The sequence below is a fragment of the Nanorana parkeri genome, unplaced genomic scaffold (genome assembly GCF_000935625.1).
Source record: "Nanorana parkeri isolate BGI_ZX_2015 unplaced genomic scaffold, ASM93562v1 scaffold345, whole genome shotgun sequence".
NCBI classification, from domain to species: Eukaryota; Metazoa; Chordata; class Amphibia; order Anura; family Dicroglossidae; genus Nanorana; species Nanorana parkeri.
Window position 1 is genome coordinate 870,483 of NW_017306613.1, and position 27,643 is coordinate 898,125.

Consider the following 27,643-nt stretch of genomic DNA (forward strand, 5'->3'; position numbering starts at 1 on the left):
GCATCAACATGCTAATTCCATTTTTTTTAGAAAACTTTTTTGTACATACCCTCTTCTAGACCCAGTGATGTCATCACCGGGTCTCCGTGTTACTGTATGCAATGCAGGCTGCTGATGGCTGCAGAGGGTCAGCAGTCCTTTATCTATCCCATTGTGTTTTGGGTCATACTGTTTAGCAGAAAAGTTAACAACCCCCACCATAGTTTGGCCTGTTATATGATCCTAGCTACAAAAAAAAAAAGTAATTCTGCTCAAAAGCAACAACTGCAATCAATATAGCATCAGTTTGCCACCTGGACAATAAAAATAGAACTATCAATACATATTATTTATTATTGTTATTATAATTATTAATCATAGTATTAATAATAATACTATTAAAGCTGGATTGCAGGTATAATTCTTTATGCATATTTGCAATGGTCTAGCTTGGCACAATGTAAGCATGCATATGATATACCTGGTCGGTCTACATGGATCCTGTAAAGCACTGTAGTAGCCAAAGCTACTACAGTGCTTTACAGCAATCTTTTGGTTCTTGTACATCCGCTGTGTTAAGCAACTTCTCCTCTGCTGTGAAAACACAGAGGACTGCTTACTCACCATAATGGCCATTCAGAGTACGGTTAGTATTTTTATGAATTAATACAAGGCATTAAAAAAAAAAAAAGGGGGTTGTGTTCCTTCCTGGAGATCCGACTGATTATATTTGCCCTAATTAAATTTACACCTGATTGCTTGTTACGTCCGATCCATGGCCCAAAGGAACTTGTACACAAAAACGAGGATTAACCCGTTAGAAGATAACGTGTTAGTAGCGGGCAACTTAAGGATCCGGACACATCAACCAATTGTAGAAAATATATAATTTTTATTGAAAAACCACACACTATTACACATTAAATTCACCAACTACCATTAAAAACATTATAGAACACATACAGTCATGATTAATATGTGGATCGATCCTCATTGACATTAAACTTAAACCTTGTATCCCCACTATGGGGGGGGGGAGGAAAAAGTAACCGATGTAGCAATTGCTTCGGTTCCTTTTCTTTTATCCTTTACACACGTATGACCACTTTCATGAGTTGCATTGATCAAGGAGAAGGAACCCAAACTAGAGAGGTGAGAGAGGAGGGAGACAACGAAAAAGGAAAACGTTCTTCTGATTTTCCTGTTCGAATGTAATGAAAGGTTCTATGTATATCTCTAGTTCGCAACACCCCCTCTCTCTGTTTACGACTGAGTTATCTCAGGTGTTTTTAGATGTTATTTATTTATTTATTTAATATTTCCTGTATGGATATCTTCTTTGTTCGTGGAGATAATATTCTTATTTTTACTCCCAGGTTATTTCATCTTTTGTTTTCCGTTTGTTATTGAAATTTCAAATTCTCTGTTTATTAAGTAATGGGTACCACTGATTCAAATTTAGCCGTGTGTGCTATTAACTCCTTTTTGTTCGTCTGTAACGTGTTACTCTCATCTGAATAGTGGGGTGTATCAGGTCCTTTTATTTTGGGCGAAAGGGAGTTTTCTCACGGACAGACTATCACCGTGTCATCATTAATAAACCAACCGCCTGACTCATTCCTTTTCTTTCTTCTTTTATTTAGTTTTGAGTGAAGATATTAGAAGTATCTATCTTAGAGTGTTATATAGCTGATGTCCTTAGCGGGTATATGTAACATTTTTATCACTCACGATACTGTAGTTTTCTCAGAGTCCGGGCGGCTTGGGGATTTCCCAGTCCAAGTTGAATATCCACTTCAATGTAGGTACGACTCGCCACCTCCTCAATGCAACGTCCGCTATTACACACTCTCCGATAGCAGACAGGAGTGGTATTTCCATCTCGTGGGTCTCCTTTGAAGTCTCCTGGATGTTCAGGATATAGTCTGTCCGTCTGTGAGAGCCTCCAACCCCAAATTGCTGGATCTTGCCAAGGTTGGTAAATCTTTTGGGTAAGGTTTTCAGAATCCTATGTCCACTTGTGATATGTGACTGCAGGTCTAATTGCTGTCGTTTCACCCCTCCTATTGTACGGGGCTTCGTCAGGACAAGGCATTCTCTGATCGGACAAGGGACATTACAATCCACCACTCGTCCAATCAGAGAATACCTTGTATCTATTGATAGAAATACTAGGGGGTCTATTCACTAAGCTGCCGTAGGCATTCGAGTGAATGACCGACCTAAAGCGAGTGAGCTGTTCGGCTATTCACTTCCGTATATCGGCTGAAATCAGCCATACATCGAAGTGCAGAAGTAGTTCGACTCAGCCGATCCAACATCTGGATTGGCAAAGCCGAACCTCCGGCAGGCTATTCGCTGCTGTTCGGTCTATTCTCATAGATGCCGAACAGCAGTGAGTGAATAGAGGTCCCGCAGCCTGCTCTGTCCGGGTACTGACGAGATGCCCCGCCTCCTGCAGAGCCCGCACTGTACTGAGAGCCGCGCATTCCTTGTGACAGCCGCTGCTTGAGTCAGTGAGAGGCAGCCCCGGAGCCTCCATGCTGCTTCAATGACGGCCCAGCCTTCACGCCATCAGAGGGGCCCGGGGACCACCAAGATTTTCTCACGGACCACCAGTGGTCCACAGACCACTGGTTGGCGACCGCTGTTTTAAAGGATCCCTGAGGGCCTACAAGGTATATCGTATGCATACTTACATTGGGCCAAGCTGGACCCCTGTAAGTACAGTATGCATAAAACTTTATACCTGGAGTTCAGCTTTAACATACATTATGTAATAAATATTTATAATAATACAATATTAAAAAGACATTTAAGAAATAGTAACATGTGTTACAAAGAGAAGCTTGTATTTATTAAACTTTTTAATTAGAAAATTGTTCCTCGGTGCAGTAATGTTGATTAGATCAAGTATTTCTGTGCTCAGCAGATATCAGCGTATGAGAGAGATATCAATCAAATTAACAAATGACAGAGATACAGCTGGCTTCAAGGAACACTGAACTGTGTCAATACAAAATGTGTCATTTCCTATCAGCATTGTCTGTATAAATAAAGATATTTGTATCTATAATCTTGATGTAAAGACTTTTCGTCACTCATAATAAAAGCCAATAAACAGGGAACAGAAATTTAAAAAAAAAGGATAGTGTATAAGAAGGAAGATGTATCAAGAAGGCAGAATATGCACCCTAGGCAGAGATCACATGCCCGCCCACTTACAGTGTCAGCAACTGGCAGTTTTTCCCAGAATAGGTGGCAATTTTAGCAGCTGGGAAATTGGGATTCAGCAGATTTAAAGGACAAACGTACCTTATAGATCACCTCTCCGTTTCCAAATCGAAATAAATGGGCCACAGGACTAAGGGGAGTCCTTTCGGGCTTCCTTGGAGACCAGGCATCTGGGGCCACTTTAAAATGCAAATTTCAATACTTCATTTGCAGTGTTGGCAGCTGTCATCCCTCCCACATCCTTCTACTGGTCACTTTACCCACTTATCTTAGCGATGGGTCAATAGGAAGATGCAGGAAGGGACAAAATTAGCATTTTAGAACATCCCAAGATTTAGGGTTCCAAGGAACTTGAGAAGACTGGTAATATTAGTGTTAATGCTATTTAGGTCATAAGGCTAATACATGAAGATTAGGGAATTGACAGGTATGCTTGGTAACAAAATCCTCTGCTGTAATAGGTAGTCTGTTTGCTGCCAGAGTATTAACTAGAACCTTCTGAGAGTTCATTATAGAGCACTCTGTGGTTTCTGGCTCTTGGGGTTCTATGCAAAGGCATGCTAAAGTGGCCTCTCAAGTGATACTTCGCAACTTTAGCATACTGCGAGTGCTATCGCAGCTTGATGAATGAGGCTTTTGCTGGTCCTACTCTTCAAAGGAGTAAATATTAAACACAGTGTACTCCCTTCATACTTAATGGAGAACAATTATCACATGAAAAGAATTGGTGATGTTGCTACTACTACCACCTAGCAAAATAATTCCCACTTTGGAATATATTACACAAATAAAGAAACCCATCGTGTCTTCCGCACATTGCAATGCAGCAAAAATGTATAGTTTACAAGACATTTTCTGTGTCGTCTCTACTGCTCATAAGTATTACTACACCAAAATAAAACATGCTGCTGACCGCTTTCTTCTGCCAGCTTGCATGCACACAATGGAGGGGGAATCCGATATTAAACACAACTGGAAGTGTCAGGTAATTTTTTTTATAAGGTGTGATGTGTTCATGTACATTTTATATAACCCTTTAGTGAATGAGTAGGGGTACAAGTACTCCTTACTCATTCACAAGAGGGGGGTGGCATCTGAGTGCCCCCTTAATGAAAGTGGGTACGAAGATGCAGATGAGCTGCCCTGCCCACAGACCCCCACAAGATTGCTATAAAGCATTGTAGTAGCTTTGGTTACAACAGTGTTTTAAAGCAGAGGTCGCCAACCTTTCGGACCTCGTAGACCACTAAATTCATCATTTTAAATCCCGCAGACCACCAATATGAATTTAAAAAAAATATATATGTTCTCATATTTTTGGTTTCCTCATATACAAATATATTCTCATATGTGTGTGTGTGTATATATATATCTGTCTTTCTGTATTTATATATATATAATATATATATATATATATAAGTGCTTCCCCTTCCCCCACACCGAGAAACTATTACTTGGCTTCTCCCCACTTTTTCTATGTCCCGCAGCCTGCTCTGTCTGGGTACTGACAAGATGCCCCGCCTCCTGCAGAGCCCGGACTGTACTGACAGCCATGCAGTCCTTGTGACAGCCACTGCTTGAGTCAGTGAGAGGCAGCCCCAAAGCCTCTGTGCCGCTTCAATGATGGCCCAGCCTTCACAGCATCAGAGGGGCCCGGGGACTACCAAAATTTTCTCGCTGGCCACCAGTGGTCCATGGACCACCGGTTGGCGACCGCTGTTTTAAAGGATCCCTGTGGGCCTACAAGGTATATCGTATGCATACTTACATTGGGCCAAGTTGGACCATTGTAAGTATGCATAAAACTTTATACCTGGAGTTCAGCTGTAACAAACATTATGGGGTCTATTCACTAAGCTGCCAAAGGATCTAGCCGTAGCTTCGGCTAGTTTCGGCCCCAGGACCCATTCAGTATAGCCCGTACAACTCCCGAAGTTGGCCGAGCCGCTCAGTCGAGCCGAAGGCATATGCATCTGCTCGACTGAGCCGAGGTGAAAGCCGTAGCTGACCGAGCGGCCGGCCGACAGCCTGCTTCTGACAGCTTGGCAGAGCTAAAGGGTCTGGTATGAATTGGGAGGGGAAACCCCACATTTTTAAGGCCCCACAATGTTTTATTTTTACATGGGGTCCCCTCTTACATTCCTAGCTGACCTAAAGGGTCGGGTAGGAATTGGGGGGACCCCACACAGTTTAAAAAAATATTATTTCTGTGAACAGAAACTTTTGTGTATTCTGTGACAGCTGTCAGATTCTTTACACTCTGGATTAAGTGTCCTCAAAGGAGCAGAAGCTGCTACAGAACACAGATCTCTCAGTTTCTTTCATTCTGTTACTTTGTTTTCATTTGAGATACAAGTGCAGAGAAGCCAGAGAGTGGTAAATGACAGATCTCCCTGTTGTTGTGTTTCCTTTCTGAATGAAAGTCAGATGTATCCGAATTTCATTAACAAACTTTTAGATTGGTTATTTCTGTCACTCAGAAATTCGAGTGCATCCGAATGTCCGAATTTACAGCAATTCGAGCGAATTTCAATTCGGAACGAAACAAATTGCACATGTCTACAGGCCACTGGAAAGTATACAGCATCTTCTTTTACATATGACCATTACATTTGTTTGGATCACATAGTGACAGGGTCACTTTACAGCGGAACTCTAGCCAGATATAAAAGACACAATTTAATACAACTCTGTAACCATTAATACATCATTAAATATATTTTTTTTCTAAATGTAAGCAGTGTAAGTACCAGAATTTATCTTGATATGCGCCTCTTGCAGTTCCTGTACAGCAGGGCTGGGGTGTGGGAGGATGAGGCAGCACAAAGAGCCAATCAGTTCATGTGCTGGCAAGAAGCATGATAATAGGAGGAAAGATCAGAGTGACAGAGAAATGATCTCCTCACTGTGCTGCTTCTCCCGTTACTGTCCGGTCACAAACTGGGTCAGGTCCAGGACCACTTGTCTGAGGACATTTAGTGGCAGAAAAATGCTCCACAAAAATCAACTGGAAAAGTAAAGGAGGCAAGTGGAATACTGGCGACTGAACAGTGACTGCATTCAGATTCAAACCCTGTTCCAGAATTTAGACTGCTGCAGTTTTCAGTAGCTGTCTGAATGCAATAGCAGACAGGGGAGATTCCACCCTCCTGAAGGAGAGAAATCTAGTTGTGTATGGTTAGCTTCAGGGTGAATATTGTAGCAAAAGCTGGTCTTCTTGTTTTATCTTTTAATATGCTTTTTTATCTCATTTGTTTGGATGGAGTTCTGCTTTAAAGAGATGATTAGAGGTTTTATTTCATGATAGTATACATATAACTACAATACATCCCTTTTCCCATTGCTACAGATCAAAACATCGCATTTAAAACCCGCCTCTAACAGTTTTGAATAATTCCATTCCATTTAGTTAACTTTTCCTCTATTTTTCTAAAATACTGCTCAGCCAAGCCTCATTTATAAGTCGCCTGAATAAGTCATGAGCGTGTGGGGAACATCAGGATTGTGTGTACTCAATTGTTTTTATTGCACGAATGGTTTTGCACGGAACTGGCTTCTTCGAGGCACTAAAATCACACATTTGATTAGAGCATGAGATTCTGTGTGCCACATTTTAAATGAGCATCCCTCATGCACCAAAACCTATTTGAATATCCTGTCCTGAAACGTAAAAAAATCTTCTTTAGAGATATCAGTATATTGGAATAATTGAATGAGAAATCTAATGTCTGTTTGGTCACTTCCATAACATTATACAAAAAAAAAACAGTTTGATGATGTCACAGTCATAATAATAATCAATAAATAAGAAGGTTTGACTTTAGGCAAACTTGTCATTTTATTAAAATCCCAGAACCACCCACCCACGCCTTGCCCTAAGCTTTGGGTTAACCATGGGCTCAACCCCAACCCAAGCTGTTGCCAATATTTTTTTGGGTACTCGCTGATACCAAGTACCGGTGCCTTGTGCCCCGATTATCAGGAAGTCAGACGGCTGATCATGACCCATCGCCCGGTTCCTAGTCAATCAGGAAGCCGTCATGACGCACCTCCCGGCTTTCCTGATTGGTTAGGAAGCCAGGCTGTCTACCACAAAGTTAGGCTGGCTTCCTAGCCAATCAGGAAGCTGGGCGGCACATCATGACCCGCCTCCCGGCTTCCTGATTGGCAAGGCAGCTGGCTTCACTTGTTCCTAGGCAGCCTGGCTTCTCGACCAATCAGGAAGCCGGGCTTCCTGACCAATCAGCAAGCCAGAAAGCAGGTCATTACACGCTGCCTGGCTTCTTGATTGGAGAGGAAGCTGGCTCCATGCTCCCTCGGCACAGCCGGTCAGGGGGAGATCTCCTTCTGACCAGAAGTTCCGTTATCAGAAGTATCAGTATTGATGTGTGTATATATACATACATATATATATATACACACACACATATACACACACACACAGCCCCAATTCCAAAAACGTTGGGGTGCTGTGTAAAATCTACATAAAAACAATGCAATGATTTGCAAAAAATCAAAAACATATCAAATGTTTAAACTGAGAAAATGGACCATTTTAACAAAAAAATAAGGTAATTTTTAAATTGATGGCAGTAACATGTCTCCAAAAAGTTGGGACAGGGCAACAAAAACCTGGAAAAGTAAGTGGTACTAACAAGGAAGAGCCGCAAGAACATTTTGCAACTAATTAGGTTAATTGGCAACAGGTCAGTAACATAAAGGGGTATAAAAAGAGCATCATAGAGAGTCCCTCAGAAGTAAAGATGGGCAGAGGTTCACCAGTCTATGAAAAGCAGCATCTAAAAATTGTCTGACAATTTCAAAATAATGTTCCTCAATGTAAAATTGCAAAGACTTTAAATATATCATCATCTACAGTACATAATATCATCAAAAGATTCTGGAGAAATCTCTGTGAGCAAGGCACAAGGCCAAAATGCAACATTGTATGGCCGTGATCTTCGAGCCCTCAGACGGCCCTGCATGAAAAGCAGGCATGATTCTGTGGTAAACATCACTGCATGGGCTCAGGAATACTTTAAAAAAATCACTGTCTGTAAACACAGTTTACCGCGCCATCCAAAAATGCAAGTAAAGGCTCTATCATGCAAAGCCATATCTGAACATGACCCAGAAACGCCGCCATCTTCTCTGGGCCAAAGCTCATTTAAAATGGTCTGTCGCAAAGTGAAAAACTGTTCTGTGGTCAGACGAATCAAAATTTGACATTCTTTTAGGCAACCATGGGCACCATGTCCTCAGGACTGAAGAGGAGGAGGACCTTCCGGCTTGTTATGAGCCAGAAGGTTATGCAAGCAACGCAGCTTCATTGGTTGCTAAGATATCGGCGACCCCACAGCTTCACAGGTTGTTATGGTGCTCCTGCCTGCGTCCTACCAACCAATGATGTTTTGCGGCTCAGGCACTAGTCAACCAATGAAGGCGTGTGGGCCACTTATTGAGATGGAAACACGGTAAGATGATACAGTAAAGAATATTGCTCACTACCAAGCGCAACATAATTGCTCACATTGAGTGTGGGCCACTTAGCATCATTGGTTGCTAGAATGCAGATGGAGGTTCAGCAGGTAGGCGAACAGGCCAAACCATTTTCTTGTTCAGTGAACTGTGAACAGCTTGGGTTGAGGTTGAGCCCATAGTTAACCCAAAGCTTAGGGCAATCCATTAGTTCTGGGATTTTATTAAAGTGACAGGTTTGCTTAACGTTCATCCAAAGCCAAAACTTATTTTTTAAGTTTTGGGTGGAGCAGAGAATTGTTAAACCCTCCTCTTAGACTGATATCACTGAAACAAGTATCCTCAGTTGAAGATTTCCTAATCCAGTTACATCTGTAAAATTTCGGATTTCCTTTCACTTCCTATCCTGATAATGGTGGTCAACAGGATAGAGAGAGCAAATCTCCCCAACAGAGACATACATTAGACTACAATAAAAATCTCCAACATTATGAGTGTGAGGAGCTGACTCTTCTGCTATTTCAGTCCAGACAGCAACCTGGGTGGAGTACACAGGTTAAAAAAGAGCTCAACACCAATGATTGTAAAGGCCAGAGAAGAAGAATACTCCATGATTGATATAATATATGATGAAACAGCCAATAGATTATGGTGGTTAAAACAGCGTGGGGGTTCTATCAGAGCGTGAAATGCGATGTAGGAAAGGAAGGGGAAGGGGGGAAGTTTTCGAGAGAACGATAAGCTTCAGCAGCCCGGTAAAATGTTTACTTCTCACATCCAGCTGCTAAAGCTCATCATTAGAAGGAATATAGGAAACCTGTCTTCTGAATTCTCAAAGTTCCCAGACTCCGCCATTCTATCATACACAGCTTTCCAGCTCTGTTGTGGGAGGCGAAATGCGTTGGTGGTTTTATCTTGTGTTATCCTTATCATGAAGTAAGAAACGTTTCTGTTTGCGACCCTTTCTGCACTCTATTCAAAGCAGAAGAAAAAACGTTTTTGCTTTAGATATACTTTAAATAGCCAGTTCCTTGGATGTGCCTACACTAGTTTTCTTTTTTTAAGCTTTTATTTTCACCTGGTCATTTTGCTAGTACCACGCTATCAGTTCTAGGTTGACAATGCTCACTCGCTGTATCAGGACAACCAAAACAAGGTTGGACTGCAGAGTCCCAACCGCTTTCCTATTGTTTTTAACATAGAAGGACAAGGTTTGGTAGTCCTCAGGGATAGCCGAGAACAATGTAATTGATAAGTCGGCAGAGGGAGAGACCACAGGAAGTCACTTGCTCACAAATTTCTGGCAGGATCATCAGGTGTTTTTTGCACTTATCCATATTATCAATATTGACAGGTAACAAAACACTTTCAATGGTATACTTAGCTTTCTTGCTGCTGCAATACACCATGTAGCAGCAGGGCCCTGTAAGCAGACAGCCAGGAATCTGCTTACATGTGTAAAGCCGACTGTCGACTTTACACTGGAAGTGATTTGGGCTGCTGTAAAGCTGCCCAATCACTTCCAAGGGCTGTCAAAGGTACCTCACCCACCACCACCCAACCCCCCTCAGCCATGTATCCCAGGCTCCTTGGCCCCTTCTGCGGAATGTGGATGTGGACTGCTAGAGAAGAGGGATCATCTTCAATGACGGAGGCTTGGAATCACATGTGGGCGTTACCTAGGGTGGTCTGCATGTAAACTAAGTCTACCTAGGCAGGGGCATCCTGAGGCTGGGTGTCACACGGGGGGCAGAGTCCAGGTGATACCCCGCCGTGACGTCATCGCGCATGCGTGTGACGTTGCCATGTGAGTGCGTGATGACATCATCACGCATGCGCGGTGGTCTTATTGAAGCCTGCCGGTGGCCATCTTGGTAATGGACGCCGGCAGAGAGAGGAGGGGACGTTCACCCGGCGGGATAAGGTATGCCACCGGGTCCCCTCCTCTCTCCTGACACTGTCGGGCTCTTGATCCATGACCGAGTGCCCCACTTTTCAATGATGGCACCCGGGTGCGGGCCGCACCCCCCTTGTGACGCCACTGTACCTAGGAATACCCACTCCATAAGACTGACACACATCCATCAAGGCATTTTGGTATTTGCATAACTCTGCCCAAGAGCCAGTCCACTGCTTGGATCAGGGATGAGGGCTTTTGAGAGGAGTACTGTGAGGTTTTTAGAAAGCTATCTACAGCAACCTGCCAACCCCTCCCACCAGCCACGATCTGCCTGCATTCCATAAAGAAGCACAGAGACTAAGTGAAGACATTGCTGGGTCTAAAGTAAGGTATGTAATGAAAACACAAAGGTTTTATCCCAAAAATTTAATTAATAATAATAGGGGGTGTGGGAGGAGCCAGGGAAGGCAAACTCATGTGATGGTTTTCTGTGCAAACATTTTCATGCCCATACAGTATAAACATATACAAATAAGATAAATATTTATGCGTGTGTATACCATATGTAATATTCATATAATGTGTGCCTATATCCTCATGCATGCGTGTGTGAGGGCATTAATTTATCTCGGACACACGCGGTGAAACAAGCTGTAATTACTCCACTGCATTAGGAGAGACTTCTTCCTATCAGCTCCATTTCAGAATAACATTTATCTCTCATGTACAATTACTTTAAGCCTTGGAAAACTACTGCATCTTCCCTCTGACTTCAGAGGGCAAGCACATTATTAAATATTACATAGCACGTAAAAAGCAATTTAGATTAAATATTCAGTGGACAATCTGGGATTGCCGACTCAGACAAACTGCGGTAACCAAAACCAAAAGCACCGTTGAAAGGACTGAGATCCTTACCAGTCTCCAGCAGCAGAAGCGCAAGGATGCTGCGTGTTGTTAGGTTAAAGGGCAGTTCCACCCTTTACAATGTTCTAACAACTGCTTGGCTGAATTCACATGTCTGTCTTTTGGAGCGATGATTTAAAATAAATTCTGTTTGTTACATGATTGCTCCTTTTATACAGTAGTAGCGCATGTAAAATGCATCTAAAACTGCAACTGCACCACATGAAATGTTTAATGGACTAAGGCTGGACACAAAAGAATCAACATTTATTAGACATGTAAATACGAATTCAGATGAAATTTTGTGAATTCGGACATTCGCATGCATCCGAATGTCCGAATTCCAAAGAGGCAGAATGCAAACGAATCAGAATGTTCTTTTAACGAAATTTCAGATCATCTGAATTTCGTTCAAAATGAAACTAAAATCGGACACGTGCCCGAATCTAAAACGAAATTCCGTAGGATCTAAATCATAACGACGAAACAAAACGGCGTTCGGATCTGAAACCCGAAAGTACGAAAAATCCAAAACGAAACAAATTTTTTGCCGGCTTACATGTCTAACATTTATAATAGAACCTATTAGACCTTTCCTGTGTGCAGTCTCTAGAGGTAACCGTTGTATCCAGTAGGGAGGGTTTATGCTGATCACTATTGGAGAACTGTAGATATTTGGGGACTTGTTTCAAAGTGTCTGATATAAGTCTCAAACCAATAAAAGTCAATCCTGCACTGGTAAATGGAGGATGAAAGTTTGAGTCTTACTGATGTAGGACAAAACAGACAGTTTTTATTTCAGTTGTGTTAGCAGATGATTGGTACAGAATATTAAGGGCTGCTTCACATCACACAGCGCATGTTATTGCATTCATAGCACAAGTGCGCTGGTTGGAAGTTTGAAAGGACGTTGCTGTGCAGTGCAATGTGTTGTTAAAATGCAAATGCAGTGCTTGCTTGCTTTTTCATCTTTCAAAAATTTCTATGTAAATCTGTGCGCTGCATTACAGTGTGTCACAACATGCTGCACACATATGCAACATGTCCCATTTTTCTTTTCCAGCGCTGCGTTGCAATGAACCAAAGCCATAGAACATAAGGCATATTGCCCTGTTCTTGCATTATGACGCCCAAATCTGCTCGTGTGAAAGAGCTCTCAGGATTTTCAATTAGTGCAGTGAAATGTGTGCAAATAGCTGTCATCTACAGGAAGCAATGAGAAGTTAGCTTTTATCTGAGCAGACCTCAGTACTCCTATTCATTGATTGTCATAGGTGAATGCACATTATCAGTGTACAGTCTTTTATTGACTAGGCTTGCTTGTATTTGTGGAAACATCTCAAAGACTGCTGTGCACAACAGTAGAGGGCTAAAAACAGACAGAACAACCAGAAAAATTTCAACCTTAAAGGGTAAGTTCACTTTGGAACTTTAAAATTACCCCCTCCAAATCTGGCCCCCTCTCTCTCACCTCCCTCCCCCATCCTATACTTACCTTACCAGGGGGGGGGGGGGAGTGGAGAGGGAGACAAATTGGGGCAAGTAATTTAATTTTCCCAAATTGTAAAAGTGAACTTGCCCTTTAAAGCTGCTGCTTCACTTGGACAGGGCAAGTTCAAGAGAGCTCAGTGTGCAGGCACGACATCTACCGAAGAAGATTTCCACACAAAAAGAAAAAAGAATGAGGTCTGAAAGGAAGAGCAGCAAAGAGAAGGGAAACAACCATGGATTACAGTAAGGCGCACATTACAGTATTGTTTTATGTTAAAAAATCTGAGGGTTTAATGTCACTTTAAGGAAGTCTACTGCAGAAGAACATTTGTCTTTTAAACTTAGCTTTAAATAAACCTGTGCCCAGATCATGTACACCAAAGTATTTACATCTGTATCTATAAACATTGTGGAGAAATTCATTTTCAAAGCTGACAACAGAGACATCTGAAATCTTAACTCTTTCCCTATTATTTTCTGTAGCACCACAACATTGGCAGCCTCTCAGCTCTTTAATGTAAACCAGGTTTTCAAAGCTGTTAGAAACTGAAACACAACTGTAGACTCTTTTTTGTGATTTTTGAGGATCTCTGAGAAGGAATAACTTTGCATTAAAAACAGCTACAGAGGCTCAGGGTGACTTGTTTTAAAGATCATTTAGTGCTTGCTAAGAATATGGAAATAGTTCAATGTCCATAAATATATGCATTCTGTAATTCCTTACATATCAGAGCTTAGTCTGAAAAAGGTACGGCCACACAGGGCCAATCATGGGCGAATAGGAAAGAAACACCAGACAAAGTGATGACTCAGTATGCTGCTGCTACTTTGTTGTCCAATCAGGGGGTGTTCTTGACCAAGTTGTGCTGCCTCTGCAGTGGAGAAGTCCAACACCTGGCTGTCTAGCAGGGGTGCTGGATCACAAGGCTGGCTGCACAATACTACACAGGCTTTGGTAGGTAAAACGGTTTACATATATGTATGTATGTATGTATGTATGCAGTGCATGTTTATGTAGCTACTTGCCTGGAGTTCAAATGTCTTGATTTTCCTTTAATTACCACAAGTCAGGAATTAACATGCATAACAACATGAATGTCTACTCTTATGTCTAAACTCTGGGAATATAATGAGGTCTGGTGAGCTAAAAACTATGTGGAGCAACTGGGGAAGTTGTACTAAATACAGTGCCACCCTCATTTCTCCAAAATTTGCAAGCCAGCCAATGACAAAGCAGTCAGACTTAGATCTTATGTCTAGGGTGGACAGCCAGAGATGGTGAAGGACTTCATCTAACCCTCCCACCCCCTGACTAGAACACAGCTCAGCTTGACACAAGCAGAGAAGGTGACAACTTTAATAAGCCACAGACTAGACTGAAACACCCTTAAAAAATAAAACAGCCAGCTTAACACACATTTAACAAAAAGGCATTATAAATACCATAAAACATCTCAAGCTACAAGCAGAGCCAGAGTCTTCTACTGGCTTTTGTAAACCTGTCATAAAACACTTTAGAGCAAATACACAACCTGAGATTGAACTGCCAGAGTCGAACGCTATACATAATCTATAATTCCCACTATGATAGAGCTACAGTCATAACATGTGGTTGACTAATGTATAAGAAAATAACAATCAAATCAGACACCAAATATGCCTATGTTACAAGGTGCAGAAAGCAGATAGGGCACATTATTTCTCCTAAGGAGACTATTCATGAAATTCATAACCTATTTGGTGTCTATCAAATAATCAATAATATGTTGGTTGTTGGATTGTACATTTTTGTCATCTGGAAATATAGATCTAGTTAGAAAACTTGGCATTAATGGTCTGTCTGTCGAGCATCATAAAACACTTCAACAACCCTTCAGCACACCCCTCAGACCCTTGGATTGGTTATGGTAATCCTGTAAATTAACAGTTTGGGGACCTGAAAAGATGGAAGCAATTACTTCGAAACTATGAAGTAAGGTTCTGTGCTTTGCCTTGCAGGTCAATGGTCTTAGGAGTTACCTGGCAGATTTGACAGCAAAACTTGTCGCCAGGAAAAAAAAGAAACCTCCTACTCACCAGGGATTGGCTGGTTTTTGTTCGGTGGAAAAGACTGTCACCAATATACTGGTACCTGCGCCTTTATATGTTCTTTCAGTAGAGCTCTAGTCAGTATTTTTCTTCAGACCAGAACATGGAAACTTACCCCATTCCCCTTTCCTTTTTTTACTGTTGTGGTTCCAGCCCTATGTGAGGAATGTCACTCACTATGTGAGTGGACAGGTGACTGTGGACAGCACTTTACCTTTATAGGTCTTGTGGCATGAGCTTAAATAGCCGGGCCTTACCTATTGTTTTTATTCCACCTGTTATGGTGGACTTGAGCCCAAATGGCTAAGATGGGTTATTATTAATAAAGTCCTTTTTACCAATATTTTTTTTGAACAGTTGAAGGACTTTTATTTAGGCTGCTGAACTCTATTAAAAAAAAAAAAAATAACAATTTGATTGTCTGTTGTTATTATTTTTAGTTAAGTTTATTTTTGTAGGGCCATGCAGTCCATTGGCTGTGTGCACATGTATCTGGCACAGATCAGCCCCTATTGCAGCCTCTCACCTTATGAGTTGATAAAAAGTTACAGGAGACTCTCCCACACTGATCAGACTGCAACATTGTAACTTTTTTTACAGAGCAGCGCTCTGTTGCTCACATATGGCCCCTGGTTTGCGGCTATGGTGTTGATCTTGTTCGGGTGCATTGCTTTTATGGTCTATACATCTGAGAAACAAGACTACCTCCTACTCTCCTTGAGGAAGCATATAGCCAAATACATCAAAGATCGGGCTACCCGTATTTAAGGAACCTCATTTTATTGATTGGTGTTGCTCCTGACAATGTGTTTTGTGATCAAATGGTTTCCTTCTTTTCTGGGGCCCGGGAGGTCATAGTTGATCTGTGTTGGAATTTAATAACATCTATTATAAGCCATATATACCCAAGCGAAGTTAGAGTATACTGTATGTTTCTGTAGAGTTTTTAATGTTTTTATCTGGGATTCAGTAAAATATGATGATTTAATTCTAAAACATTGTGGACTACCATTGTGTGTATTGGTACCTTTAAAACCCATTACATTTCTGTTTCTACCTACTATTTAGGGGTGTGGTACCTTAGGGCTAAGGATCCACCAATGCATTGAAGTAATAGGTAAATATAAATGTCATAAAAAATATACTGTATGTTTATAAATGTATAAAAAAAATAATTGAAAAAATAATCCTAAGAGGTAAGACTGAACAATTATAACCAGTCAGCAGCGGTAAATCTGATTTTTAAAATGGCCACTCATGGCAGGTTCTCTTGAAACAGAAAGAAATATCACATAACCAAGGTAATATAAGCTTTTAGTTGGCCTATGTGTTGATTGGAGTTCTCTTTTAAGACCGGAGGAGTTGGCCTACTTCTGGTCTGGCCTCCATTTTGTCGCACATAAGTAACTTTGATTTATTTATCGCTTCCGATGCACAGCACATGGCCTGTTCAGTGCTCCATTACCTCTTATTTGACTTCACATATTTGGGATGGGTTCTCACTTCACATCTCAATAAAAGTGCTTCTCTGAGCAGATGTGCCTTCGGCTTCCCACCAACTCTGCAGTAATCCCTTCGAGGAGAAGCTTTTCCTTCTCTTTTTCTGGTGTTTGATTTCCGGGCTTTAATGTAGTCAATGTATGAGAAAGCCGAGTGTATTAATACGTCTCTGCGATGCACAAACATGGCTTCTGTCAGTCATCTGCAAGTGGCAAATGTGTTAACCCATTCCGTTTTGAAAGAATGCAAATGCGTCTCTGTTTAGTAAAATAATGACAAGTGACATGAAGCCACATCTGCTTTTATGTAACTTGGAAATGCAGTAAAACACAGGCAGCCATACTGGAACCATGCTTAGGCTTAGGGCACTTTGCCATGGGCTAACACATGTATTTGAATGCATGTTACGACATGCATTAAATGTTCGATGCATGGGCTTCCTTACACAGCAAAAATCGGGAATGCAGTATTTTTTTGGGATGCACGGGATACCGGTTTTTCGGTATCAAGTATGAGTACCAATATTTTTTTATGGTACTCGCCGATACCGAATACCGGCATCCCGAGGTACCGTGGGGCTGGCTTATCAGGAAGCGGTTCATGATGAGCCATCTGGCTTCCTGATTGCCTGGGAAGCCGGTGTTCTATGGAAAGAACACCGACTTCACGTTGACTCGCAACACTGGTGAGGCAGACTGGCTTCCTGATCAACCAGAAAACCGGGCAGCGGGTAATGATCTGCCTTCCGGCTTCCTGATTGGCCAGGAAGCCAGGCTGCCTAGCAATAAGGGAAGTCAGCTTCCTAGCCAATCAGGATGCCGGGAGGTGGGTCATCACGTGCCGCCCGGCTTCCTGATTGGTCAGGAAGCCAGGCTGCCTAGCAACAAGTGAAGCTGGCTTCCTAGCCAATCAGGAAGCTGGGAGGCTGGTCATGCTCCCCTGCGGCACTGCGATTCTCTCTGACTGGAAGTTCCGGTATTGGGGAAAGTATCAAAGCATTTGGGCGAGTACGAGTACTCACCCAAATACTCGGTATCAGCACCGATACAAATACCAGTATCGGTATTGATGCATCCCTAGTATTTTTACCAACACAGCCACACGGCAGTACCTTTCCATGTGTTTCTGTGCTCTACAAAGCAAAACATTGGATTGGGTGGCAATCAGAATGAAGCAGTGCACCAACTTGCACATTGTGTGCTATGCTATGCTATGCGTTACCTCAAGCTTGGGAATGCAGCCTTAGTGGGTGACCATATTTTCCTCAGTGGATAAGCATGACAGACATCACAGGTCTGAGTACCAAACAAAGCTCATTCCTTACAGCTAAGCTCTAGTGTTTCATCTAAAGCCATTAATAAATATTAAAGATGAGCAACCCCTGGCAAGTCCAGAGGGGCAAACAATCAACGTAATTTTGTAAAACTGCTATTTTCATTTATTAGTATGGCATTAATAAGATATTAATAGAAAATCACTCAATCTGTATATTGGACAAACGGTTATTTGTTCTCCTTCCCTGACTGGCTATATGACAATGTAGGCCTTTTATTTAGGAGAGTATTGCTACGTCAACCCAAACGTCATTCACAAATAGGGCTGGATCACATGAGTCTCACTATATGGGACTTATGTAGTCTCTCACTCTGTGAGATTACATGCGAACAGTTGCGGGTGGTGGCAGTTTTCATTGTATTGTACAGCGCCTCGTGCCCCCAGCAGATCACCTGAGGAATTTGTGGGATTCATGAGATCCACATAGGCAAATGGGGCCTTAAAAACATTGTTTAACGGAACAAAGGAGCTCCTGTTAATCTAACGAATACGCATAAATGCATGGCAACTTTTCTTGAACTAATCCTTTAAGATGAGATCGAGTTGAATTTGCGCTGTCAGAAAGTACTATGGCGGTGACATTTGTTAAAATTCCATATGACGCTGCAATCGCTTACCGGAGTGTTTAATGCTTCCAATACATTTTATGTATGTGTTGAGATTGGAAAACTGGACAAGAAGTGAAGTGAAATCTCCCCAGTGGAGTACAGACACTAAACAAAATCTGAAACGGCCTTTATCCAATCCGTAGAAGCCTATTGTTGTTTTTGTGCCCAGTTTATAAATATACAAGTACACCAGGGCAGCCATATTACCATACGAAGCCTCCGCCACCTTCCTAATAATACTGCACAGCGATTGTGATTTACCGTCCCTCTCTCGGTACAATACAGCATTCATCTTTCGCGATATGCATTTTTCTTTTGCCCATTTATTCTACAATGAAGGCTATGTGGCCACTCGCTTGCAGCACTTAACTTTTAGCTCATGTTAAGTGAAGAAGAGTACAAGATTATTTTTTGGAGCATGCAAAACATGAATTCTCAGAACACTGGTGGAAAGCAAAGTAACAAAATAAATAAATAAAAAGAATGGAATCTTCACTCCACCGTCTCTATGTTGTTCCCAAAGATGGTTTACCTTCCCAACGGCCTAAGCTTGCAATATTTAGGGGGAGAGCGAACAGCTACACAGATATTTCACATATAAATATTGGCAATACGAAGGGCTGAAACCACACCGGGGCCTAAACCTGAATTGGACGGGTTGAATCTTACACTTGATGGATCTCTGTACCTGAATATCTATCACTCATGAACGCCTGGCATTTTCCTCTATACCTTCAGTATTGAATGGTAAAGTATATCTTTAGCCAGTATTTTTTAGTTTTAATGAAGGGAATAATTAGAACCTCTCTCCTGTTTTTTGTTGTTGCTACCTGTGTCTCACTGGGGAGATTTCTTCCACTTCTTGTCCCATGGACACAGGAAGCAAGTGGAAATCTCTCCAAATTGGAACCCCCCCCTTTTTAGGCAGTTGTTACCAAAACAGTTGTCTCCATTGGAAGAGTCACCTGTTGCTCCAGTGGCAAAACCTTGGATTTTCCATCCAATGTACAAAAGTATAAATTGAGAATACCCAGCAAGGCCATAGCCACCAATAAATACCTGTGTATATAGTTTAATGAGAGTGCCAAACAGCCTGAGAGTCCAAAAACTTTTATTAATAGTAATGGTTCACAAAAGACAGAACAGCCAACGCATTTTGGGAGCTTAAAGACCTCCCCTTTAGGGCTTAAACATAACTTATACTAATAGGGACTCAAAGCTGGCACAAACCGAGAGTTAAATATTATTTGCTGTATAGGGTATAGCCAGAATCTGTGAATAAGCACTGTTGCTGAATCAGATTTTGGCTATACCCTATACAAAAAAACGGTTAGTTTGTTTGGCACTGTTATTGGCTTTATACATGTGAATTTTCAATTCTGGGCCCCTTGTTTGAGGCACACCCCATTTTTTTGAGAGAGCGGCCTCACAGAGCCATTGTGCTTTTTCACAATCTGACCGATATTTTGATAATTTGACTCCAGCACCTCATCCCTACCTGTTCCAGACCACTATAGGGACTAAAACTCCTCCACACTCTATATTAAAAACCCAATAACAATGTTTTGGCTAGTGGTATACATTAAGTACTTTTCATATTGATAACAGTAAGGCGGACTTGTGCTGCTGATGATAGTAATGGGCACTTAGGTTAGGATCAAAATTAAACATTGGCTGGATGGGATATGGCATCCTTAGCATAGTCCTTAGGTTGTTATCTGGTAGTTTTGCATTGTTGGTGGGTTACAGAAAGGATGCTGCGTTGTTTCTTATTATTATTATGACACCAGAATCTATGATAAAAACTGAATAAATAATATCTTTTTCTATAGAGTGATTTGTTTTACTCAAAATAACTCTGGTTTCCTTTTGAATCTCCAATCCGTCCTAAGTCCTAAGCATAAGAATATTTCTATGCATTGTGAAGACACGAAGCACTAATTTCTGCTCCCGATTCCACACAGTTCTCTGCTCTAGGGTTGGAAATTGAATGGCACCCAAATGATTAATCAGCAATAGCAACAATAAGGTAAAAGGTAAAAACAGTTCTAACATTGATTTACCATTTTCTACAACACTACAATGAAGCATCATGTACAGAATCATTATATTTTTTTGTATCTGAAAGTAGATATAAACCCTATCAGTTTGTGATGGTGATTTTTAGTCTGCTAAAGCACAGTGGCTGTCAGAGTCTTGCAATGCCTCATGGGATTTGTAGTTTAACCAAAGTTTGGCTACCCCTGCCCTACATCCTTACTGCAGAGGTCGTGAATGTGGGCAGCAGGAGAGGTGAATATTTATGTCTTCTTTAGAGAGTCACTTTAATAAATCAATTAAACATTTCAAATTTGGGTCCATGTCATTTGTATACATTTAATACTTATATACCAGCAAAGTATGACCATGACTCAACTCCATATTTATGTCTTCTTTAGAGAGTCGCTTTAATAATCAATTAAACTTTTCTCATTGGGGTCCATTTCTTTTGAATACATTTAATACTTATACTAGCAAAGTTTGACCATGACTCAATTCCATATTTATGTCTCCTTTAGAGAGTCGCTTTAATAATCAATTAAACTTTTCTCATTGGGATCCATTTATTTTGTATAGATTCAAATACTTATACCAGCAAAGTATGACCATGACTTCCATATGTGCAATATTCATTTTTGAAAGGAATTTGTGCTCCATTATACCATTTTTTGAGGGGTGATTAGGAAACTTTTGACTGAAGGGATAAACCAAAGAAATGTACCTGTGACTTTTCCTGTACAGTGTCCTCCATCTGTGGGGAGCCTCCAATGTTCTTCCAGCGATCACTGCCCATGTTCTGCCGGGGCAAAGGACACAATGACACATCGATGTCACCTCTATTTTTTTTTAAAGTAACACATGTATTCATTCTAAACAAAATATAATTATAATAAGAGCTCAATCCATCTGAAATGGATATTTTGCTTTTGGGTGACTGTGAATGGATGGAAATGTCGACTACTTCTTGCATCTCTTAGGATTCCTGGTGGATAGACCTCTCTACATCCAAATTCTCAGCCTGCCCATTTGCCACTTCCCTTTTTGAGGATATCGCTCTCCATACGGTTGATAGTAGAGTTAGACTTTTTGCAGCAGGAGAAGTGAGGTTTCAAGATGGGGATGGCAGCCCCATGCCGGTATCTCACTGCTGGAATTCCAGAAAGACATAAAAAGCGGTAGATAATTTGGTCCACCCTTCACCCATAAATTAAATACTAGTTTTTGATGAGCTTGCCAGTTTACTTGGTAATGATGCCGCAACGTCTTGAAGCACAGCATTATGGCACTAAATGCAAATAGTACTAGGTATAGGTTGAATGTGTGTTTCAGGAATTAAACAGATGCTTAGAATTTAAGCCTTGAAAAGATCCATTGGAACACTGCTTGTGTTTAAGATGGGAGCGATGCAAGTTTATTAATCCACATACATCAAAAGGAGCAATCTTCCAGTAGGGCAATCTCCTATTCTCGAATTCCTAATTTTTGCATCACATTCCATGACTACACAGGCACTAGTGACGCTCCTGTTTTGTGTTACTCAGTAAAGCAATTGGCTGCATACACACTACAGGCTATATTAATATGTATTGCACAGGCATCTCTATTAATATATATCTTTCAGAGGCACGGCTCCTATGGAGCAGTATACTCTACAGCTATCACAGTCTCCCTCCAGCAGATGTGCCCAGAAACACAAGTACTTTACATCTCTAGAATCAATAGCAAGGAGTAAAACACATACACATATACCTTGCTAATCAAAAAGTGACACAGTCAATATGCCGCTTTACTGGATGCCATATATCTACGGTAATCACAAGCACCCTGTATATTTGATGTACTGCTGTTTCACGCACTGTCTCTCTAATAACATGCAATCACTGCCAGCAACGAGGTGGGTACTGCACTCACATACAGTAATGCAATAATCAAGCGCTATATATAGTTAGAGAGCAAGATATACATATAGACAGATAATTAGGAGGTTGTGTGAATGATACTGGTATTAAAATTCACTGCAAACAGATTAGGATGATGGGGGAACATGGAGAAGGTGAGAAAAGAGGAAGGGATAGAGCAAAGCAAGACATAGGGATAGATGGATAGATAGATAGATAAAGTTCTTGCACCATTGGAGCTTACAATCTAACGCAGTGATACAAGCACACACAAGTTTTAAGACCAATTAAGGCAGGTACAGAAGTCAAATGGACAGACAGGCAGGTTTACTCACCTGGTCTGGTCATTCTACCCATGCAGAATTGCTTTGGCAAACTCTCTAAGACTAATCCCAGTTGCCTATCCTACCTGCACAGTCTAGTCTAGCAGATGGGACTCCTCTGGCTAAGGCAATCCAGAATGCAATTTGCGGATTTCGACACGATCACCTTCACCCTCCACCACGTCTCGGATCCAGACCGTCCCTCTTATTTTCGGTTCTCTTTTCCTATTGCCTTTCTTTGAATTTCTCCTATTATAAGTGCCTTTATTCTATCCTTAGCACACCTTTAGCTCTCTCCTATGTCAACTTCTTTTTTTCCCCCCTCTCTCTCTCTCTCTCTCTCCCTTCTATTTAATCTGCCTAAAGCAGCCTCAGCTGCTAATTCACAAATCTCTAATCTGCTTTTCTGTGGAAGTCTAATGAGAAGGAACAAGCAGCTCCCATTCCAGCTCTGCAGCCCCCACAGTTCTGCTGGTGTAGGAAAACTCCAACACAGACTGCTCCCCCCAATCCAACTCTGCTGCTGCATATACAAAGATCGGACACAAGCGAAGCACTGCAATCATTCTGACACCAGCAGAGCGAAAGGAAGTGAGAGAGATGCAGGGGAGGGATGCAGGATAGAGATGTAGCCAGACAGGGATAATAGAGTCAGGGGAAAAAAGCACTTACCTACTAAATATACTGAGGTGCCACACACACAGAAAGAGATGTCTCCATCACTAGAGCTCAGCTTGTCCCAGCTCAGGCTCTCTCTGCCGCTTGCTAAGATGCATTTGGAAAAAGCAGCTCGCAATGGGTAGGGGGCAGTGCTGGGATGAGCTTAGAGCTGGAGATAGAAAGGTCTCAGAGATTTCTCAATTATGGTGATATTAGTCAATGAAGTCGTCTTATCTGCTCACCTTTTGTTTCCCAGCCTCACTTGATTTCTTTCATATGTACATTATTGCAGTCAGCATTCAATAATGCTTCTATTACTTAGGGTTTTTTTTTTGCAGAGTGTGCCAATTTTATGCATTTAAATGATCAGCCCACCCTAAACTGGCATGTTTTGATAGATGTTGGAAGGTTAAAGAAGAACTCGGGGCAAATTAAATCTTACACCTTGCGGTGGGGCAACTCCAGTGCTTGTTTTACCTAGGAGACTAAAATATCAAAGATATACTCACCCAAACCGCAGTCCTGGCTGGCACTTAGACTAGTCCCTTCAGCTTGTCTCCTCCTCTACTCCAGCGATGAAATGTACCTCGGTGTCCTCACATGCTATACATTGTATAGGATGTGATGATACATAGGACCTTAGACTGGTGGAGCACAGAGGGAGAAAGGATCCAGGGACCGGTCAATGAGCCAGCTAAGATTATGCTTGGGGTGAGTATAAAGCTGCCCATACAACTCACAACCATCGCACGACTTTCGTTGTGCGAAGGTTGTAAGGTAATTAAAATCTCGTACGATCTGCCCATCTTTGACAGGCAGATCATACTTGCGATCATCGCAAGCCCTCCCCGCTGAGGGGAGGGCTTCCGATGATTCCAATGCTGAGCGGGCAGTGTGCACTTGCGCACACCGGCCCGTTCGGCATTTGTCTTCCGAGCATGCCACTAACCCGGGTTTTTGATCCTGCTCGGAAGACAAAAGACGTGCGACCGTAAAGTAGAAACGGTCGCACGCCTTCCATATACCTGCCGATTATCGTACGATCTTGGGAACACCCGCGATTATCGCACGATAATCGGCAGGTGTATGTGCACCTTAACTTTGTTATTTTAGCTGCCTAGACAAAATGAGCACTTAACCCTTGCAGTGTGGGGGTAGCCGCACTAGAAGGGTTAAGATTTTATTTGCCTGGATTTTTTTCTTTAAAGCAAATCTGGATGAAGGCAGTCAAGAGAGATGACAATCTAACAGCAGATGTCTAGACATATTTACATGAACTTTTGTTTAGTCTCTCCCAAGCACCCGAACCAAGAACCCTTCATGAGAAAATATGGGGGCTGCCATCGTTGACCTCTTCCGATTTGCTAGTTGCCTGGCTGTCATGAGGCTTACTTTCTTCAATAGTAAGTGATATGGCCCAAGTGAGCAGATGACTTTTCCAGTTTGCACACTTGTCTCAAATCAATGATTCAGAAAATATTGAAGAGTGCCAGCATTACAACCAGGCAAGTAGTATTTTAAGGAGGTCTGAAATGGCAGCAACCATTGTCTTAGGACAGGTACACTTTAACTTAGCTGATCTTCTTTCCATTTAGCCTTGCTGCATTATTTAAAGAGGACCTGCGCTGTGCCCCAAAGAAGGGAGGACAAGTCACCAGTATTGTTTGGAGGCTTCCTGCAGCTGATGTTTCCCCCATGACTTGTTCTGCACTGTGTCTTTGTATGGAAGAGTCCAGCTTGTTAGAGAGCAAGGCTTTGCTTACGAAGTTATAGTAGATAAGGTTGGAAAAAAGACACAGGTCCATCTAGTCCAACGCGTTTGCTTGTCAGATTAAGTTACCAGTTCTATTCATATGCCTGTATATTGTGCTCCAAAAGTTTTTTAAATTTGTCAGTGCTTCTAACTTTTACCACTACCCAGGGAAGGCGAGTCCACAACTGCTCCGATCATAACAAACTCCCTTCACAATTTTAGAATAAACCTCCATTCCTGCAACCTTAAGTTGTGCCATGTGTCCTCTTCAAGGACCTAAGAGTAATCAAGTTGTCGCCATTGATTAATTTGTAGATAGTGATCATGTCTCCTCTATGGGCTTGTTCACACCAACTGCGGTGTGTTCCAGAGCGGTAGCTGCTGGAATGCACCGCAATCGCTCACAAAAGTTCCCCTTGCGTTTTGGGGCGTGACAGTGCATTGAAGTCAATAGCACCGCAGCCACACCCCACCCACCTGCAGTGCGATCAGAAGCGTTGCAAAACATTGCCTGCTTTCCGTTCCACTGCAAATGCAAAAAAACAGAGCAAGCAGCATTTTTTTGCGTTTGCAGTGAAAGGGAACGCAGGCAATGTTTTGCCACATGTCCAATCGCACTGCGGGCAGCGGGGCCGTGGCTGCAGTGCCATTGACTTCAGGGTGCGCAGGGTGAAGTTTTATGAGCGATTGCTGTTGGTGTGAACAAGCCCTAAGGTAAATATGTTTCGATTACTTAATCTTTCCTCATAGTTTGAGGCCCTGTATCCCCTTTATTGACTTTGTTCCCCTTCACTGGAACCTTTCCAATTCTAGGATATGTCATGCTTCATCTCAGACTCTTCCCCTGATAACTGGTGGGGAATGTTCAGAAAGCAGTAGTAGATGTGGTGGAAGCACACAGTCAGAATGAATAAGGCAGAAGCAGGGAGATCCTGGCACTGCAGGTCCTCGGACTCAGCTTCCTCTCCATCAAGGAGAACAAAGAAAGCACAGTAGTGATATTAAAAAGGTCGTTGCACAGGTTATCACTCCTTAAAATAACACTAGCTTCAGTCTGGTGATAACTGTGATTTTCCAGGTGTCTATGGATGAAAGCAGGGGAAGGAGCTGTTTGAGGAAGTGATAAAATAACACATCATGAGATTAAAAAACATTTTATTAGGAAATAAGGCTTTCAATGGTTAAATGTACCTTTCATTTTGGAAAAAATGGAACACAAATCTTTGTAGCATTTTTATGTTTTTAAATTGAACATGTTTCAGAGAAGTTCACAGGATAAAGATTTTTATCATAAATAAAAAAGCATTGGTATTAAACGAACTCATCTACGTTAGTGAATAGAGTCTAAAATGTAAATCTTTCAGGGTTCTGATTAGATACAATCAAACTTTCTTGATGTTCCCTATAACATAGAAGAGCTTTACTTTTTGTGTTCACGTCTGCTTTAAAGGGAATATATTATATTTTCAACTTATTTTTTATTTAATAGAAACAATCTTCGTAAAAATAATCCCAAATAAGATCATTGATATGTATTAATGTTTTAAAAACTGAATTTTTATGTATAATTTATAAATTAAGTTATACTAGGGGCAGCCAAGTTTACCTCTACATACTGAGGATTTGCTTTCTGCTTTAGGGCCCTCTCACACTATATGCGGTGACCTGCGTTTTTCTGCACAAGACACTGCTTCTGCACATGTTTTTGCACATCAGACCACACATGTCAACAAACTGCATTGCACCGCACTGTGGTTCAGAAATATTAATGTAATGTAACACACTGGCTCATCATCTAAAATGCAGCTAGTGTGAACGAGCCCTTACAGCAGGGGTTTCAAACTCTTTTGACTCGGGGGCCACTCGACAATTTTTTTTTCTCCCATGGGGGCCGCTTATCAAATTTCGTACATCAAAATAAATTGTAATTATATCCGGTTTGGTACTACAGACCCCAATACACACACAATAAGGCCCTATTCATATCTGTAAGTTTAGGTGCAATTAGGGATTCCTGCATCATGAACTTGCCTTTTTCTGCAACAGGAATGCCTAATCTGGTGTTTACAAGTGGCAGCTATCACCTATTCAAGGTAATGATCAGGTGATAGTCGCTGCATGTAAACACCTGCACACCGCATGTAATGGTATGCGATATAATTACATGCAGTTAGAAAACGCTCTCCCTGGTTGCACAATCAATGCATCCAGAGAGAGTGACTGATTGCTAACCAAATGTAATTATATCACATATCTTGACATGCAGTGTGCTGGCGTTTACATGCAGCTGCTGTCATCTGATCATTAACTTGAATAGGCGAAATCTGTCACTTCTAAAAACCAGATTAGGCATTCCTGCTGCAGGAAAACGCTAGTTCCTGATGCAGGAATTCCTAATTGCACCTAAAGATGCAGGTGTGAATGGAGCCTAGTACACTCCTACCCCCCCC

General features: G+C 41.7%; 1 protein-coding gene across 3 annotated transcripts in view; it reads right to left on the reverse strand.

The window, feature by feature from the left end:
• Positions 1-23,569, reverse strand: part of FIBCD1 (fibrinogen C domain containing 1) — a 174,492-nt gene extending 150,923 nt beyond the window's left edge. The window contains exons 1-2 of one of the 3 annotated variants that reach the window (XM_018558532.1): positions 23,453-23,569; positions 21,281-21,355 (exon numbers count right to left, since the gene is read on the reverse strand). In XM_018558532.1, the coding sequence (XP_018414034.1) occupies positions 21,281-21,352 (72 nt within the window). In that variant the 5' untranslated portion in view covers positions 21,353-21,355; positions 23,453-23,569. Of the gene's footprint in view, positions 1-21,280; positions 21,359-22,792; positions 23,341-23,452 lie in introns of those variants that run through there. The other 2 variants (XM_018558534.1, XM_018558533.1) reach the window with 2 other exon arrangements.
• Between the last annotated feature and the right edge of the window lie 4,074 nt (positions 23,570-27,643).